Source organism: Sander vitreus, chromosome 9 (assembly GCF_031162955.1).
Source record: "Sander vitreus isolate 19-12246 chromosome 9, sanVit1, whole genome shotgun sequence".
NCBI lineage: Eukaryota > Metazoa > Chordata > Actinopteri > Perciformes > Percidae > Sander > Sander vitreus.
In genome coordinates, this window is record NC_135863.1 from 12,244,606 (window position 1) to 12,263,032 (window position 18,427).

Genomic DNA, 18,427 nt, shown 5'->3' on the forward strand with positions numbered 1-18,427 from the left:
GTCGTGTCTGCCTGTCCTCAGGATGTGTCCTTACCTTCGTTTAAAGATGAAGCAACACAGACACTCTGAGCAGTGAAAGAGGAGAGATGTACTTTTAAAAGTTTTTTTGTGTGTGAGCCAGACTCACTGTGCCTATCAGCCTTGAAATTTATAGGATGTTATCTGCCTTTTCATTTTTCTCGGCACATCTTTTGTGGCACAATTCAATCGATGCTCTGAGAATGTTGTTCTCACTGTTTCCAATGAGGCAACAGTATTACATTATGGCTCAAAGGCCAATGCACAGCTTGGATTGGAATGAAAAATAGCTGTTTTTCTGTGACCAAAAGTGCAGTCTTTATGCACCAAAGGACATGGCATTCTTGGGCTATGGGTACTAGCCGTGGAGTTTTGTGAACGTGAAATATCTTCTTTTGTGTCATTTCTTTCATTATGCTTCCTCTGTCTCTCTGTTTCTCCGCTTTCCTCCAATGGTTTTCCTTGATAGTCTCGTCTGGCCTGAGTTGCTCTCTTTATGTGCCTGTGCGTGCGTGTGCGTGCGTGCGTGTGTGTGTGTGTGTTCATACTGTCTTTGTTTCCTCATAATTTATGGCTATTTGTGTCTGTTGCATATGTTTGTGTGGGTATGTAATACATGTGTTATTTGTGTGTTTGTTGGTTCTCAATCATATATATGTGTGTTTCAGTGTCTAAGAACACAGACTGCACAAAGGCACTATAGATTTTCTATTTTGATAAAACTATATGGAACCTTGGGTTTGAACCTATGATGGCTTAGTGGGGGATAAGAAGAATAAGAAGCACGAGTATTGTTGAAGAAACAAACGCAAGCTGAGCCTTAAGGATGTGGCCCAATTTGGACTCTTTGAAGTCCTGCTTCTTCTTTTGGTACTTTTCACTACAGTCTACTTCAGCTCTGAGAAGACAGGAAAGTACGAATCAACTCGATCATAACTCGAACATGTCGCTCCACTCATTACTTTTCATCTTTTGTTTTTTACTAGAGGATAAGAGAGAAAACAACTGTAACAACTTTGTCCTCCTCTTTCTCTCTCTCTCTCTCTCTCTCTTTCTTTCTCTCGCTCTTTCTTTGTCTGTGTTTGCAGGGCCTGTTCATCTTCCTGATATATGGGGTGTACAACACAGAGGTAAGTCTGCATTGTGTCTCAAGGCTGTCGGAGTGAATGAGAGAAATGACAAGTTTCTGATGGGCTCCTTGCTTAAAAGCTGTGTGTGTGTGTGTGTGTGTGTGTGTGTGTGTGCATCTGTGGATGGGAGGAGGGATGGGAAGGAGGGGAGGGGACATCGTTTCCACGCAAGCGTCCCACTGCCCTTCATGCTTGGACTAACTTATATGCATCCGAGTCCGACCATTAAACACTGACACGCCGCGGTTCTCAGCCACTCATTCCTCACCCACATTGGCTAATATTTCACTGCCTCTTTAAGTTTTTAAACTCACGGCCCTCCATTTAGCATCCTGACAAAGCCGCTGGCCAGGGCTTTGCGGGGCCCCAAGCAGTAACCATAGTAGGACAAAAAAAGAAAAACAATATGCAACCAACAATATGCAATGAAGAAGGACATATTGTATTGAGATGCTGCTTTATTACCATTTAGATACGCCATATCTGTGTAGGGGAGGAGGGTGGGTGAGTGGCGAGAGACGGAGAGATAGGATTTAATGGATGAGACTCAAGTCATGAAAATCACTCTTGGTCAAATGTGGCTCTTAGTCTATGTAAATAGGGTTAACTTCAGATGTGCATGTGATATTGTATCTGAGCCTTCTTTAAATACAGCACTAAAGCACTATTTCTCATTTTTACACACTTCCCACTCCAAACTTAAGGAGAAAGTGGATATCCAAAAAGGAGTTTCCTTGTAGCACGGTTAACAATTCAAAACACAGAAATGTCGCCTCTGAAATGTCTGACAAGCAGGGTTCAAAATTAATCAAATTCAAAATGTCCACTAGCCAAATGGCTAGTGAATGTTCAATTTTACCAGCCACTCAATAGATTATCATTGCTGTTTTGGCTGGTGAGTGAAGCAAATCTACCAGCCACTTGCATATTTTACCAGCATTCGGATAGTAGATGGTGCTCATTTTGAACGCTGCTGACAAGTCATTGAAATACCATAGCAGAAGTCTGTTTTCTGGAGATACATGCAAAATGTTGAATATAAAAAAGATTGTTCATTTCACAGCAAAATAAAATAAAAACCTGTAAATTCTGTAATGCAGTATGCTAAAGTAAATCTAACAAACTGGCTCCGCTGTGGAAGGAATGAACCATGCTTGACGAGTCTTTAATTCTGATGAATACAAACATACCTCATGTTTTCATTTGCCTCTTGTTGCTTTGACTGAATGCACAAGGTCATCGTCACTGTATACACGCTGCGTTTTGTTACCCAGCTCTTCGAAAAATAATGGTCAGTACTACATTAGTTCCCCCCTTCTCCCCTCTACATGTATTTCGTATGTGTTTTTTTCTCCAGACTCCTTTATTTCAACTTTCCGTCATCATCACATCTGTTTGTCTGACCATCAACAAGGACATCTCGTATATAACATTTGCATTTCCTGTCTCTTGTTATTTCCCATTTTCTCTTTCCTTTCTTCATCCATATCTTCCCCAGAGCATGGAGAGCTGTCCCTGAGCCATAGGCGATGCGCCGACAATGCAAAGCCAGGGAGGGCTGACCCTTTGCACTGTAAAATAAATCAACACAGCATTCTTGCTTAAGTAGCTTTTTAGAATACATTTTTCTTCCACTGAAGTTGCCCTTAACCCTGGGAGCAGCTCATGTACATGTTACGGTTTTCAAAAGGATGCCACTTCTTTGTTAATCTTTTAAAAAACTTAATCATTTTGCCATTATTCACATCACACATTTCTCTTTTTTCCTATGAACCCTCACCAGCTTTCTTGGGCGCTCCTTTTGTTCTCCCTCAACCTGCTCAGCTTGTGTTTTGTGTCTTTAACTGGCTTAACGTGTGACACAGAACACCACTCTCTGGTTTCAGGTTTCAGCCTCCCTGACACCTGAAAGGAAATATTTGCTCAATAGAAAAATCCTAGAAACACTGAATGGGAATGTTAACACATTTATTTATTTTTTTCTTCCCTGCAATCAGTGTGTAAGTGAAAGAGGGAGACAGTGAGGTTCCTGTTCTGTCTGTATTGATTGAAGCTGACCTGCCTTGATGGCTGGGGACAGGAACCCCTCCTTACATTACATTTTCACACATATGTCTATAGAGTGAAGAAAAAACTTTGCAAAGTTGCTCTTAGTTCTTAACCTGGAAATATGATCAATCAGTATTTAGTGTGAAGGAACTTTACCTTGGTATGCAAAAGTAAGGTGTGGAATTAACTAGTGCCTCAAACACCAAAAAGTCTCCATTCATGAGAGGCTCAGTATTTACCAATATGGCATGGAAGACAGACTGTGTCTGCTGCTATTACACTCAAAATGCAGCGTTTTAATTGCTAATTACCTGACGATAGCTTTCCATTATTCATTGCAATTAGCTTTTCCTTGGTGGTCACCTTGTAATCCCATGCTTTGATGACCTTTTATTTCCATCAACTCCAAGGATGTCGGCAGGTGTTGTTGGGCGCGCTGCTTTCATATGGTAATCGCTTAGCGCGCATTTACATGGGGAACCACGCTTTGCATCATTGCGAAACCTTGAGTGTGCGCAAACCCCTTAAACACATAACGATCATCTAAAACAATGCCCTTCCCCTCATTGTCAAATGATTAATTAAGTTGTGTCATGTAATTGCCTCAGCACGCCGGCTGCTTTTGATATCAATGAAATTCCCAGGACTTTCCCCATTAAATTGTGTTAAGACGGCGTCTCTCCAACATCTGCACCTCGTCGAAGGCCTTCTGCGGATCTTGTCAGAAATAATAGGGTTTTGGAAACATGATGCTAGTGCTGTTGATTCTGCCCTGTCACAAGGCTCGGGCTTTCTTCATTATGTGGCCCGTCAAAGTTGGTATGTATGCAAAACATCCTCTGTATACACATGCTGACTCTGAGACTGTGTGTGTGTGTGTGTGTGTTCAGTGTGGTGTCATAATTTATAACACGCTGTGACTTAATGAAGCCATAAGCCATAATGCATATTCACTAACGTGGTGGGCTGGGCTGGGACGGGACAGGCTGTAGTGATGAGTGCCCATCCGCTACAAATCTACAGTGAACACTGACAATGTGCACGGACACATGCAAGTGCACACACACATACGGACCTAATAAGCGCCGGAGGCTTTTTATAGAAGACTTCACCCTACTTAACTGAACTACTAACACACTGAGTAATTGCTGCTGTTCTGTATGCTTTTTAATTTAATATCATGTACTTGTTTACAGTAGCAAATGGATCATACTAAAAAGAATATAAAGATGTTCCAATATCAAATGAATACTATTTTATGTTACTATGTTATGTTATGTTTTTCCCCATTTTTTTAATACATAAAAAAAAATAACAGACATTACACTGTTTTAGTAATTTAAAACATTGTAACTTTCTAGCAGGGAAATACATTTATTTATATCTGCTGCTGTGTGGCAAAATATACATTTTTGAACATTCCGATATTTTCATTCCTCCACCATCCTTCCTTAAGAAAATGCTGGAGCTATTTTAGATTGAATCCTACATTTTGAATATTATTTTGTGTTTTATGTCTAGTAACACTTATTCCGTTGTACCAAACCAATGTATTGACCTATGATTTAGTGATCAGTAAATCTATACTACCATAAAGTTGCAAGCACATTATTTCTTTAAAGTGATTTTTTTAAAATAAGAAATGTTTTAATTTTAATTCTATACAATGTTTTTCATAGGTTAATTAATGCAGTTTTTTTCAGTGGACTAAGGACAGACTAAAATGCTGAATTATTATCTTGTATCCCGTTATATTAATTACAATATATGTACATGAAATGTACATATATAGTAACTAGTCATAACTACTTGGGTTCAATTTAAAAGAAAAATTGATACATTAAATTCATCAGTTAAATGCAATCAAAAGTCATCTAAATTATTACTGCTCTCTAAGCAAAGGTCTTGGCATTAACTTTAAATAATTTCAAAATTATTCATTGTTTATCTCATTTTAAAATCTCCAAGATTGTTAATTAAAAAAAGAAAACTAAGGAGGTTTAGTTAATAAGCAGGTAAATTATAAATGATGGTCTGGGTTAGTTAAAAAATAAAATGTATGCATGTATACTGTATAGCTCCAAAATCTCTAAATGTATTGTCTTGTATTGCATGTGTTAAATGAAGGTGTGCAGTACACTGTTTTCATCCGTAGTGTAAAAATGTAATCTGTTCTGCTAGGGCGGTCCCTTCTCCTCCAATAGCTCCATTTGTTGGTCCCGGCGCTCTATGCTGACAGATGATAGCTTGAAGTCGTCTCCTTAGTTTGCCAGCTCTATGTGTCACTTTCAAGTCCCATTAGCCACTGGGACATACTGGAACACCCTCTCACACGCACGCACACTAACACACACACACACACAGACAGACACAGACAGACATATACACACACACACACACACACACACACACACATACACACAGCTGTCAGTGCCCCCAAACTAACACTCCAAATTAGTTATTTCCCTTCCATATTCTCTTCTCCATTCTACACTTTGGGTGCTCGCAGTTGTTTGCTATGACAGATTTTTTGTTTTGATTCATTGTAAGTGTGTTTCATTGAGCGCGGTGTCAGATACACTTATCTCTTTCTCTCCCACTCTCTCTCTTTTTTTTTCTTTCAGGTTCGGAGCACAGTCAACAGGATCAAGGAGAGGAGAAAAGCGCTTAATTTTTCAGTAAGTAATCCTGTATTTTTTGTTTTTAAGTGTGTAAGTGTGTGTGTGTGTGTGTGTGTGTGTGTGTGCGTGCGTGTGCGTATGTGCGTGTCTGATACACACTGATGTGACGGACTAAATTTTCCTTGTCAATGAAAGCTGGCCACAAAGATGCCCTTATACATCAAACATAGACCCTCCGTAATAGCTCTCCCCCTTCCTCACTCTGCCTATTGCAGCACCTTCATCCCAGCAATGTCAAGCTCCGTAGTGGGTTACACTTTTCTAATCCAGGACAAGCCGTCCCCTGATATTAAAGTGTCAGGCCAGTATTTATACCTTGTTGGACGCTGCTGTTTGGCTGAGGTGGTAAGATGCTGTGTGTGTGTGTGTGTGTGTGTGTGTGTGTGTGTGTGTGTGTGTGTGTGTGTGTGTGTGTGTGTGTGTGTGTGTGGGAAGATCATACTGTAGCCTACGCAAAGCACTTTAAAAGTACTTAATAGTCTCTAGCACACACAAACAGGCACATACCACACACACATACTGACAATTATAGACCCTAGCACCTTGACAGACACCTACTCTCATCATTCCACACTCCTTTGCCCTCACTATCTCTTTCTCTCTCACACACACACACACACACACACACACACACAAAATGCATCTTGTCCCTTATGAGTGATAACATTAACTCCACTCCACTTTGGCCAGTAACACTTTGTCCTGCCCCTCCCACTGCACCCTGACCCACACATATGTACCCCCCTAGTATCCCCCACCCTCACACACTTCAGGTCATTGAAGAAGGAATGAAACCATTTTTGACGGTTGATTGTTTTTTTTAAATATCAGGGTGCCCCCACTTCCTTTTGACCCCTCACCTCAGAGATGGACACTGTAAGGATGGGAAGAAATGAAATAAATAAATAGATAAATTAAAGTGTGTGTATGTGTGTGTGTGTGTGTGTGTGTGTGTGTGTGTGTGTGTATGTGTATGTGTACTGTGTGTTGGGCGGGTTGGTGGAGGGGACCCCTGGGGCCCCTAGCCACCAGGTGCAGTCTGATATATTGGCTGTTCTCAGTTTATCAGTGATCCCCCCCCATCTACTGTCATTTTTACTGCTTCCTCTCCCCTCTGGTCGTGGCAATTTTCCAATCTTGCCGGGTTCCGCTACCAGAATGCGTGTTTTAGCCATCACTCTGACGGTTTTTAGCTAATGCTATTTTGTGCCATTAATCCTGCGTGAAATACTGTATCTACCTGTCCTTTGGTTATATAGGAGACATTTGGCTCTAGATGACCGCACATGCCCCTATATATTCCTTGTTGTAAAACATAGGATTGGGTATCGTGCCTTGCCGGCTGAGGGATAAAGAGGCTTTGGCGGTGTTATTGCATATGGGGGTCATTTGAAGACGAATGGCACTTGTCGGAGATAGAGGGGTTTATATTTTGTATTATTTGCAACGATTGAAGGGTTAACCCAATTGGATAATTCACTGCAACTACAATTTAAGGATTTAAAGTGGTTATTCAAATTAAAACAGATCATTTGAAATTTTCATTGTCCCTTTTATTCCTTGATCACCAACATTACAACAGCTTTGCTGAGGTCATCTGATCTATTAGATATTCTAGCATCTGTAGGATGATTGTGTCTGATACATATTTTTAAGTAAGGTGAAGCACCAGGCTGATACTGTCATAAGTCATTTAATGGATCTTCTCAGTGCACATGACTGTCAGATATCAGATTAAGTATGTTTTATATAACCTAGCACAAAACGTGAAAATCATTAAAATATTGTGGGAACAATTTAACTATAAATTGCTTTTGGTGCAGTGACATGACACACCTCTGACCTCGACGACCTCTCCTATAAATTCCACCAGACCTAATCACACACTCTCCCCTCTTAAATTATACACTACATTCAACCTCTTCAGCGCTCTTCCGTGTGGTAGCCCTCTACAGGGGCACGGGTCGCGGGTCGCACACAGCTTTTTTAAGCCTCAGGGGGTGGAGTTTTATACTCACACACACACACACACACACACACACACACACACACACACACACACACTTTGACCAGTGTTGAGTGTCTGTTTGATACCAAGTATCTCCTGACCCACCCTGACCTCCCTCTTGTACACACACAGCCAGATTGCTTTGTGAAATAAAGCTGTCAGTCGCAGGACCCAAATAAAAAACAACTCCCCCCTATACTTCATGCCCCTGACACCACTGAAATATAGATATAAATTGGAAGCGGATTAGTTTTTTTGATCTTAATTCAAGTTTTGACAACATATAGGAAGCAATGAATTGGTCTGAATCAGTCTTGGTGCTAGAAAGAAATTAATTGAACTGGAATGTGATTTTCACAAGTGGACAGTAGAGAGTCGATGCTTCTTTTCTGTGTGTCTGGTACCACAGAAACAGGTGTGAAATAGCTGCATGTTGTCTGATTAAAGACTTTAAATTCTGTTTATTTCTGTTGCTGGGATCCCTGGTTTGAGTGACTTACAATGACGTGTAGCGGTACATGTATTTGTCTTTTTCCACTTGTGTGTGTATATGTGTCATATTAACTGAAACTATACATCAACAACACACAAAAGCAGCCAGAATGGCAGGCCCCAATTGTAGAGGCATTCCTGCCTGATAGAAGTAAAGTATGAAATATAAGAGGCCTCTGGAGCCTGTTGAAGCCCCCCAGTCTGTTTGAGAGCTGTTCAAACAAATGGGTTTTCTGTGATTGCCGTTTATTTTGGTCTGGCTGGAAGGATGTGTATGCATGTGTGAAACACTGAGATCTCTGAGTTAAATTCATAGAGCAGCTGCTCAGGTTTGGTCTTAGAATTGTGGGAAGGACAATACAGTAGTCTACAATTGCCCATGACATTAATGTCCATTACTAATTGTGACTGTCTAATGTAATTGGTAATCAGAGAAAAACTGTTATGTAAGGGAAAATGTAAAAAGCCATTAATCCTTTTAACTGATAAGTTCTTCAGTGCACAATATATCCTCCTATGTTCTTTTTCAATACAAAAAGTTGACTTTACACTGTGTGAATAGTTTTTTTTATAAATTGTGTTTAATGCAGACACAATTTTTATTTATTTTCTATCACCTATTAAACTGGAATGGATGTAGAAGAGAGAGTCACAATTAGTCTGATGATCATTGTGATGAAAGAAAAAATGTGCATCACTAAAATGCATCACCAAGGATCAGCGAGTAAAGAATGGATGAGTTGATGATGGATGGTTGATGCCTTTGTTCTCATCAGTTAATCCAGTGACTGTGTATTCCTTTAACAGGTATACAACCCTACAGTGATCTCCTGCAGCTGACACTGCCTTCTCATTTCTTACAGAACTGCGCCAGTTCCCGACCATCCAGCTCAGTTACCAGCTCTCGTCCTGTCAGTTTCCCATTAGGAACTACCCCAAGCCAAGAGGAGGAGGCCACCTACACTTGCAACACTCCTGGCCTGGGGAAGGAGGAAGAGAGGACCAGAGGTGAGTTATCAGACTAATACCATACAACCATAAGGCAAATCAGACTCTTAGGGCCCTATCTTGCACCCAGAGCAGCGCCAAGCCTGACGCAAGTGTCTTTGCTAGTTTAAGACTGACGAAGTTGTCAATTTCCCGTCCAGCGCCCACATCGTTTAAGTAGCAAATGCTATGCGCCCATGAGCGTGCTGGTCTAACAGGGAGGTGTGTTCAGGTGCATTCTTGGCGTATTGCTATCTTGAGGCAGTGGAAAGTGATCGCGCCATTGACCAACAAAAACCTAGTCAATAACGCAGCATTTCATTGTTATTTTAACAGCGCATTAGTAAAATGCGCCTAGGCTCGTGCACAGAGCGCACACACTACAAACACAGGGACGCGCAGCAGCACACAAACATGCAAAAGATTAAAATAGTATCATGATATGATCTGCTCGCGCGCTCAGTTTCTTCTCCTGAAAATCTCTCCTTCCTGCTTAGCAAATCCGCCATCATAATAGCGATGCGCCAAGGTTCAAACATGCCTGGCTTTTAAAGAGAATGACACTGATTGGTTTATTGCATGTTACGCCAAAAACACACCTATGATTAATTAAGACCCTAAGTACAACCCTTTTGAACAATCCGCTTGGCGCACGGACCCTTTTTCTGCCGTTAAACTAGCAAAAGTGGACTCGTACACGCCCTAAACGCACTTACGCCAGGCGCTTCACGCCGTGTGCTTAGATTGTTAAAATAGGGGCCCTTAGCCTCTCCACAATTATATATACTAACTTTTTGATTTTCAGTCACTGACATCATCATTAATGTTATTATTTACACCTGTGCTTTCACTGCGTTGACAAGAAAATATGTTTGCTGAGAAAAAGATCTATATTCAGACCCAGACATATAATTCTCATTTTAAAGTTGAAGGTGCGGTGACAAGGCAAAGCCACTGAAACAATGAAATGCTAATGATAGTTCTATGAAACATTATAAAGAGCCCTAGTATTTGCTGATATCAGATTCACCTCCTGTCCGCCTCACTGTAATATCCTCTTGCTCAGGTTTATCTCAACAGTCTCAAAACATCAGTCTGGTAAAACATGGGTCTATACAAATGCTGAAGCAGGGTCATATCTTTTCACATATTAATTTGTAACATAATAGGAAAATTTAACGGAAACCTGTTTTGTCATAGCCTGACAAGTCAGACCCACATCAAGATGTTGGGTCTGGGAACTCACCATTGGCAGGGCTCAATCCGAGGGGTGGGATAAACGGTTGTCTTTCAAAATTCCCACTGCACGTAGTATGATAGCGCTACAACCAAGCAGATCAATGAAGAAGGTAGCAGAGATTACATTTATTGATAGATTAAACTTTTGCCGTATATGGTCAGCAAAACTCTGAACACATCTTCCTTTCTTAAGAATGACTTCAGTGCCGTTCTTTGTTCTTTTCTCAAAGAAAAGCTTAACTCCAAGTCTTCCAGAGTCGCGGGCAAAGCCGATTCGAAAGACCGCTGTTCGCCAGCAGCAGCAGCCATAAGCCCGCCCACCGACTCTATACACGATGTGATTGGCCCAAGTTTGGCTTTTCCAGCTCGCAAGCCAACGGAGAGTTGCTAGACCCCCTGGCTGCAAATTACATTTGCTGCCGCTAGGGTGCGTCTAGATTTCTAGGCTAGTTTTGTTACATATTGTGAGTGTATAGCCTACTTTACAGGACAGAGGATATCTATAGTGTAACATAGTGTCGATGAAAAACCTAGTTCAACAATCTAAAACCCATTATAGTATGTGTATTTGAAAACTTTGTGCCATCAGGTAATATAAAAAAAAAAAAAAGACAGACACATTGGCAGACTATTCAGGCGGGTAATCTCCAGCTTGAATTCTATACTCTCATGTTTTAGGCTAGACTTTAAATCATATGAGTAATGGGCCAAAAATGCCGAACCAAGAAAAACCTAACTGAGCAACTTTCACAGGAATAAAATGGGTGCTAGCTTGGATCGCTACATCCAGTATTCACAGTACAACTGTGATAAACTTAATCAAAAATAGCTACGACTGGAACCCAGCTATTATTTCTTCCAGACTTCTGTCTAAGTTTTGAATACAATTACAGTTGGGGCTTCAGTACTTTACCTACTACTATTTCTAATTCACTTTTTTGTAGTTGATCAGATTATTTGAACCAGCTTTCCTTGTAACTGAACATGATAGCAAGTCACAAGATTGCTTGGTAATTTGATTACACTGCCGGCCTTGCTTCTCAAAAAGCACAAACAATCCACCGTCTCTTAAAAAGAATAAGGAAGGCCACCCATCATGTGCTATTTTTTTAGAGTGAAAGATGAAATCTGAATATACAAGAATAGGTGAATTGTGTGGGTTGTGTACCTTTTTTTCTTAATGTATGCTCTCTTTTGAAGAGGGAAGCCCCTGTAGCCTTGCTTTTTGAAAAATTCCAATAAGAAGTGCCAGTGAATGATTTTCATTTTCACTACGCAGTTTAGTACCTCAAATACAGCCAAGCCTTTTCACTGATTAATTCAATGAAATTAACAAGTGTTGACAGGTCAAGTGTGGCATGTGTGTGGGTGGCAGACTAGGTAGGCCGCACCTCATTCACCCAAACATCTACTGCATTATTCCCACTCGATGACCTGAGTTCCAATGACACCCTCCTCTCACATTTTTTTAAGGCAATATGTTTTCATAAAGACTTCTATGCATAAGCTTTTAATATGCACTCACTTGCATGTTATGAGTTACACCTAGCTAAAACTAATGCAGTCTATTACAACAGCTCTGCAATAAATGGTGTCTTCATTAAGTTTATAATGTTGCATTGTTGAAACTCTTTTGGAATGGTGTTTAACTTAATGGATATTTTAGAGGCTTTAGTTAGTTTGTGGGGCTGTCAATTGTATTGTGTTATGCAGAGAGGTGTTTGCAAAATGACCATGAAGTTGAATCAAGTTTAAACTATGTATATGGACATATATTCCCCCACTGTTCCCCCACTGGCATATCTGCAAGGCATTACTGCAATGCACTCTGAAACAGAGAGTAGCGTCTGGCCTGTTGATTGAAATCAGACATCAGAAATCTTGTGTTAAACTTGAACACTAACCAGACACCCTGGCTTCAATCTAGCTGCCCGACCCACGCTGCACTCAGAGAGTTAAGAGTCATTTGGTTTTTTTGGAAAAGATTGGAGACACCCGTTTCAAAGCAGAAAAAAGAAAGAGGCAGAGGTCGATCCCTGGTTTCATTCTGTAATTTAAAGCCGGTCTTAGTGTCACTTTCTCTGTTGCCCTAGTTAATGCAGCATTTACAGTGTTAAATATATATATATATTTTTTTAACTAGGATTTATTTATTTGCAAACGTGATAAAAACATAGAAATCAAAGACTGAAATAAGGGAGAAAAAAATATGCAGAGGTTTATGAAAATAACAAAAAGTATATCTTTGACAATAACAGAAATGACATTGATAGTGTTTAGGTTATGACCCCCTATTTATTTATTTTATGTATTGACAATGATATAGAACAATTTAATATGAATAAACACACAGTCTCTTTATCTGTTAAATACTCTGTGGGCCATGGTTTATGACTTGTACAATAATGATATTCACATTTGAATAGTACATGTGCTTTGTGCTATTGCTCCTTGTTGCCGCTCTGTGCACCTCTCAGACTGTGATTTACAGCGTTTCCTTTGCAGGTGATTTGCATGGTCCTCAACACTATTACTGTCTCTTTCATTCACTCAGCATGTAGTAGTTAAATCAATCCCTACGCTACATTTACATGACTGAACCTTCAATGCAACCTGATGAATCAAACTCGGCAGCAGATAACATGTTTTTTGATGTAACACAATTGCAGAAATAATTGATTGTCAGATGATATTATTCAGCCCATTTGCTACCCCTTCAATCTGCTCTCTTAATGCTACTGCATGCGAATGCGATCGGCTCCGTATGATTGAGTGCTGGGAACGGGTTGGCTCATACACTACAAACTAGTGCAACTGTATGCGTATTATCATCCAGCAGGGCACACAACATTCAGCACATTCACGGTAACTAATCACCATGACAAACTTACTTGACTATAATCTCATACTACATGAGGTGAGAATATATGTTTTCATACAGGGATTTTTTGTTTTATAAACATGTCTGTGATCCTGTGAAGTGGTGATACAGCAGTTTCTCTGAAAGGGCAAGTGGACAGTTTGATTATGTTTGATTAAATCAATCATTAATGTTGTCATACAGTATCTCTAAAATATAAAAAATTTTCCGATCAAATAGCATTTATATAATTTGTAAAACAGAAAATCATCGAACCAAACCATGCCACGACTGAAAATGAGCAGAATCTTGCTTTTTGGGAAGTGGTAGATTAACAATATTGATGCCTTTATTTTAAACGTACGCTCCACATATGGTACAATATGTCTTCTCGTCATGAAGCACAAACAGCGAACAAACAGGCCCAATTTTCCCTAACAATAACCACACCATCTCCTAAGTGATAGTGGTAGCTTGCATGTACAAGGTCAACCCCTTTCTTATGCCTTTTCCATCTTTCCGTTTACTCAGGTTGGTTGGCACAAATGTCCACGGCAGAAAGTGGATTATGTTGAGGGTACATGGTGAAAAATGTGAACAAAATAAAGCACATATTTTGCTGTGAGCACACGAGAAGGACAAGTGCATAATGAAGGAATAGGGGCTGATGTGTGGGGGGATATGAATTGAAAGGGGAAGGGTTGTGTGGGTGTTTGTGTATGTGCATGAGTGTTGCATTCCCAATGAGATGGCCCCACACAATGGCTGAGTTGAAGGCTGTGGGCCCTTTTAAGCAGGAATAATATGCTGGATCACTAGTGTTATCTCACGTCATGTTCTTGCTTTGTCCTTCTCAACGAACAAAGATGGACAAGCAGTTATCTTTCTTTTGTGGTTCATGTTTTAATTTCAAAAGGTTATTGAGTTTTTTTTTATTGGGTCTCTTTTCCTTTAGGTATTGTTTTACTTCTTGAGAAATTGGGGTATGTCATGTTCTTTCATGTCCAATTTGTGTCAGTGTTGATGGTGCAATGGTGATGGCACGTCTTCTTAATGTCGTAGTTTTTTTTAAATGTGATGGTCATAATGTTAGAGATTTTAGTCATGATTTTTTGTGGTGTGATGTCAACATAACCAGGTGACTTTACTGAAGAAAAAATACAGTATTGCAGTCCTCACAAGTTCATCGTAGCAAACCTGACTTTTGGTGTCATTTCCAGTTTACGTAACTGAACTTGTAGGAACCATATGCCTACACGTTGCTGACATCTGACACCCATTCCCCTTCCTCTTTCCCTGACATGTGTTCCTCAGCATCCCTCGCAATTAGGGGCCTTGTAGATAAAGTAGTGTGGCGGTCTATTGCATGCATCTTCTGCAGATTACATACAGATCCTTTGCTGACACCACCATGGGATTGACTCCCCCTTGCCTCCCTCCACCCACACACCATCACTTGTCATGCATGTTTAGCCCAGTACATTGACATGCAACAGGATCCCCTGCTCCAAAGATACAAAAAAGAACTATTCCCTTGGGTAATGACAGCATGTTTGAAGCAATTTCATCTGGGTGCTTGCTGTTGATTCACTTTCTTATGTTTGCAAGTCCACTTCTTTAGACCATGCACTATGAATAGAGCTGTGCAATACTGGAAAAGTCAAATGTCACAATATGTTTAATATACAGTATTAGCTCAATATCACTATATGCTGTATCAATGAAATGTATACTGTTTTAGGGATACATATTGGTGATGTCCACTTAAGTTAACACAAGAAAACTCAATGCCCAAATTGTTAGAGGCATATAATGTCCAACTCCTTAACTGCATGCCATCTTTACCAGCGCGCACACACACACACACACACACAGTGCACACTATCTTTGTGGGGACCCGTCATTGACAAAATGCATTCCCTAGCCCCTTACCCTAACCTTAACCATCACAACTAAATTCCTAACCTTACCCTCACCCTAACCATAACCTAATTCTAACCCTAATCCTAAAACCAAGTCTTAACCCTCAAACAGCCCTTTAAAGTTGTGAGGTCCAGCATTTTGGCCTCACAAAGCTGTCCGGACCCCACAAGTATACTGGACTCCTGGTTTTTGGATCCCACGAATATAGTTAAACAAGACACACACACACACAGCATATTCCACATACTGTTAGTGCAATTTGTAATTAAATTCTTTTTCACTTCATAGACACATTTGTTTAACATTATGAAGTACTATCCTACAGTACCGTTTTTTTCTAAGACTGTATTCAGACACAAATCAATTGTCTGTGTGCACTGAAGTCTGTTTTGAACATAGCAAGAAAAGTTTGCCTTTAAGTGTGACCTATTTTACCAGTCAATTTAAAAACAGAAGTTAATATTTACATGCTGGCTCAAGGTGGGCGGAGTAACAGTTTTTTTTCCTAGTTTGATAGTGGTTTAAAACTACTTGTGTTTTGGTTTCAACTGGTGCAACAGGCCACTGGTATTTGGAGACACCAAACATGCTTTAGGAAGAATAAGAAGAAGAATTTGTTGCTCTGGGAATTGACATCACATTGATAATTACCAAAGCAGAATCACAGACATTAGAGCTGTAAAGTGTGCCTGTGTGACAGAGAGGTATTTGGCCTCTGAGCAGCAGCTTGTGTTCAATGTCTCGCTGATGCAAACTGATGTGTACTAATTCTACATCTGCTCAAAGCAAACATGGCATAAAAGTTCAGCCAAGTCCCAAAAAAATCCCTTCCCTACAACTTATCTTCGCCTCCCCTTTCTCTGTGCACAAATTAAATTTGACGGTTTTCCCTGCATCCTTTATGCATTTTGAAATCACGGACAAATAAGTGGATATGAATTTGGGGTTGTGTGTGTGTGTGTGTGTTTGAGATTTGGCTTGTTGGCTTGGCTGTTTAGAGGATATGTGGCCCTGAAATGGGCTCTTGTCATGTGGGCTGAAGCTTTGAGGACTTGATTGTAGCCTCAGTGTAAATACCCAAACAAACACGCAACAGTCAAAATGTGCTATGGGTTTGCCATATATTTACATTCCTCTTCCTCTCTCCCACTAGGTTTCGTTCACTCTCTCTTCCTCTTGCGTCTGATTTGTTAATGTGTATTAACTCGCTAGCTTCTTTGTTCCCTCTCTTCCTCTGACACACATTCCTTCCATTCCTTTTGTTCTCTGTTTGTGAATGATATTTGTAATGTGTGTGGTTCAATGTGTCATGGCTAAATTTGGAGACTTTGTGACAGGAATTAAGATTTAAATTGTCAGTTTAAAGCACTTGTCCACCATTTCTCACTGTTGTGTGAAAAATCTCAAAAACATTCTTAGATCATTTGAAACACTTAAACGACTGCATTTTCTGCACTCGTACTACATTCTGGCATTTCATATTCATCACCCCCAATGAAACAAATCCAAAGATGAAATATTGAGCCCATGTGGATGTTCTTAAGTGGCTTTAAGCGCAACTGTTTATGCATATTCGCCCAGCCGCTACAAAGCATAACAGGCTTCTCAAATTTGTTTTCCACAGCTGTTCTGCATAACAACGCCACGCTATCACGCACAGGCAAAAGTCTGGTGAAGGGACTATATTCATAATTCAAAGAAACAACAAGGCACAAGCAGTGGTGTTGTCAGATATAACAAATTGAGGAGGAAAAGAGTTGAATTTGTATCTGCTTACAGAGGTTGACTGCATTTTACATACTGCAGGTGCCGCTGAGTGCGTGGTAATAGGATATATGATGGATGGCCAAGCCGCATGGGCTCCCATTCCTCTGGGTTATTCATCTATTTATCTGCTTATTTATTTATTGCTTCACCCAGAGAGACCCTCACAAACTCAGGATTTGCCTAAGGTGCAATAGTACCTAAAAGAGGCCTAGCATTGGCCAGTATGGAAATAGGATGACCATTCCGAGGTATGGAAATCCTCTGTTGAGCATGTGTCAGGTGTACTGATGTCTGTGCTGACGTTCATTGGTGGTGTTGGTGGTTTAAGGGGCTTGCTGTGTGTTGAATCTTGAATCTTTCAACTAAACCAGAGAACAAAACCATGACACATTGTCTCACATTGTAGAAACCACAAATGAAACTCAGATTGCAAATATTGGAACATGTATGCAAACTTATCCAGACATATATTTCAACACATGGTAGAGCCAAGCTTTTGTCATTTGAAGGATTGTTATTAGTACTCTGTTTGCAGAGATTGCACATTGGTTAAGAACCCCCCTTCAGCTATCATACTGTATAAACAAACAAAAACATTTACAAAAGTTTGAAAAATTAAAGATCCACCTTCTTAAAGACAACGTAGTCATGAAATTGAAACCAGACAAGATGAAATCAAACTTTAAAAATAATTGTGTGATATACTGGAATAATATTGGATTGATAAAATGCACTTCTAGCAGTCAGCCTCACATCATGAAACCAAACCTACAGGGACATGGACCCTTTGATCACACACAACCGTCAGCTAACTGCCTTTCATGTTTAACCCTGTCACTGCGCCTATATCAAGGGTTTAATGCAAAGACCTGCATGTTCCCTGGGGCAGGTCACCTCTCCTGGGCCAAGCTGTCTCACAGTTTACCACTCCCATGCCCCACGTCATTACCTTGCTCTCCAGCAAAGAGGGGACACTCCACTCTATCTTAGTAAATATGCATTGTATAAAGCTGCACTACACAATATTTTTGTATGAAAATACATCAGCCTAAATCACAAATTGTGTCCATCCTTCCTTGTGTGCCCACTGCATTTTCATACACATGCATCAATTTTTCAGTACTAAAGCAGTCCCCACTACTACCATCATGCAGCTGCCAACAGGACCTCTAAACCAATATCAGCACCCCGTCCCCCCCCAGAACATTTTTCCATCGTCCTCATCTCAACAGCCCATGGCACGACATAGCCGGCAGCTTACGACGAAGCAAAG

The 18,427-nt window shown here is 40.3% G+C and overlaps 1 protein-coding gene across 1 annotated transcript in view; it reads left to right on the forward strand.

The window, feature by feature from the left end:
* The window catches only part of LOC144523298 (adhesion G protein-coupled receptor D2), a 107,844-nt gene that overhangs the window by 58,968 nt on the left and 30,449 nt on the right, over nt 1–18,427 (forward strand). Inside the window, exons 21-23 of the mRNA XM_078258770.1 lie at nt 1,107–1,148; nt 5,822–5,875; nt 9,242–9,386. Coding sequence (XP_078114896.1) covers nt 1,107–1,148; nt 5,822–5,875; nt 9,242–9,386 — 241 coding nt within the window. The remainder of the gene's footprint in view (nt 1–1,106; nt 1,149–5,821; nt 5,876–9,241; nt 9,387–18,427) is intronic.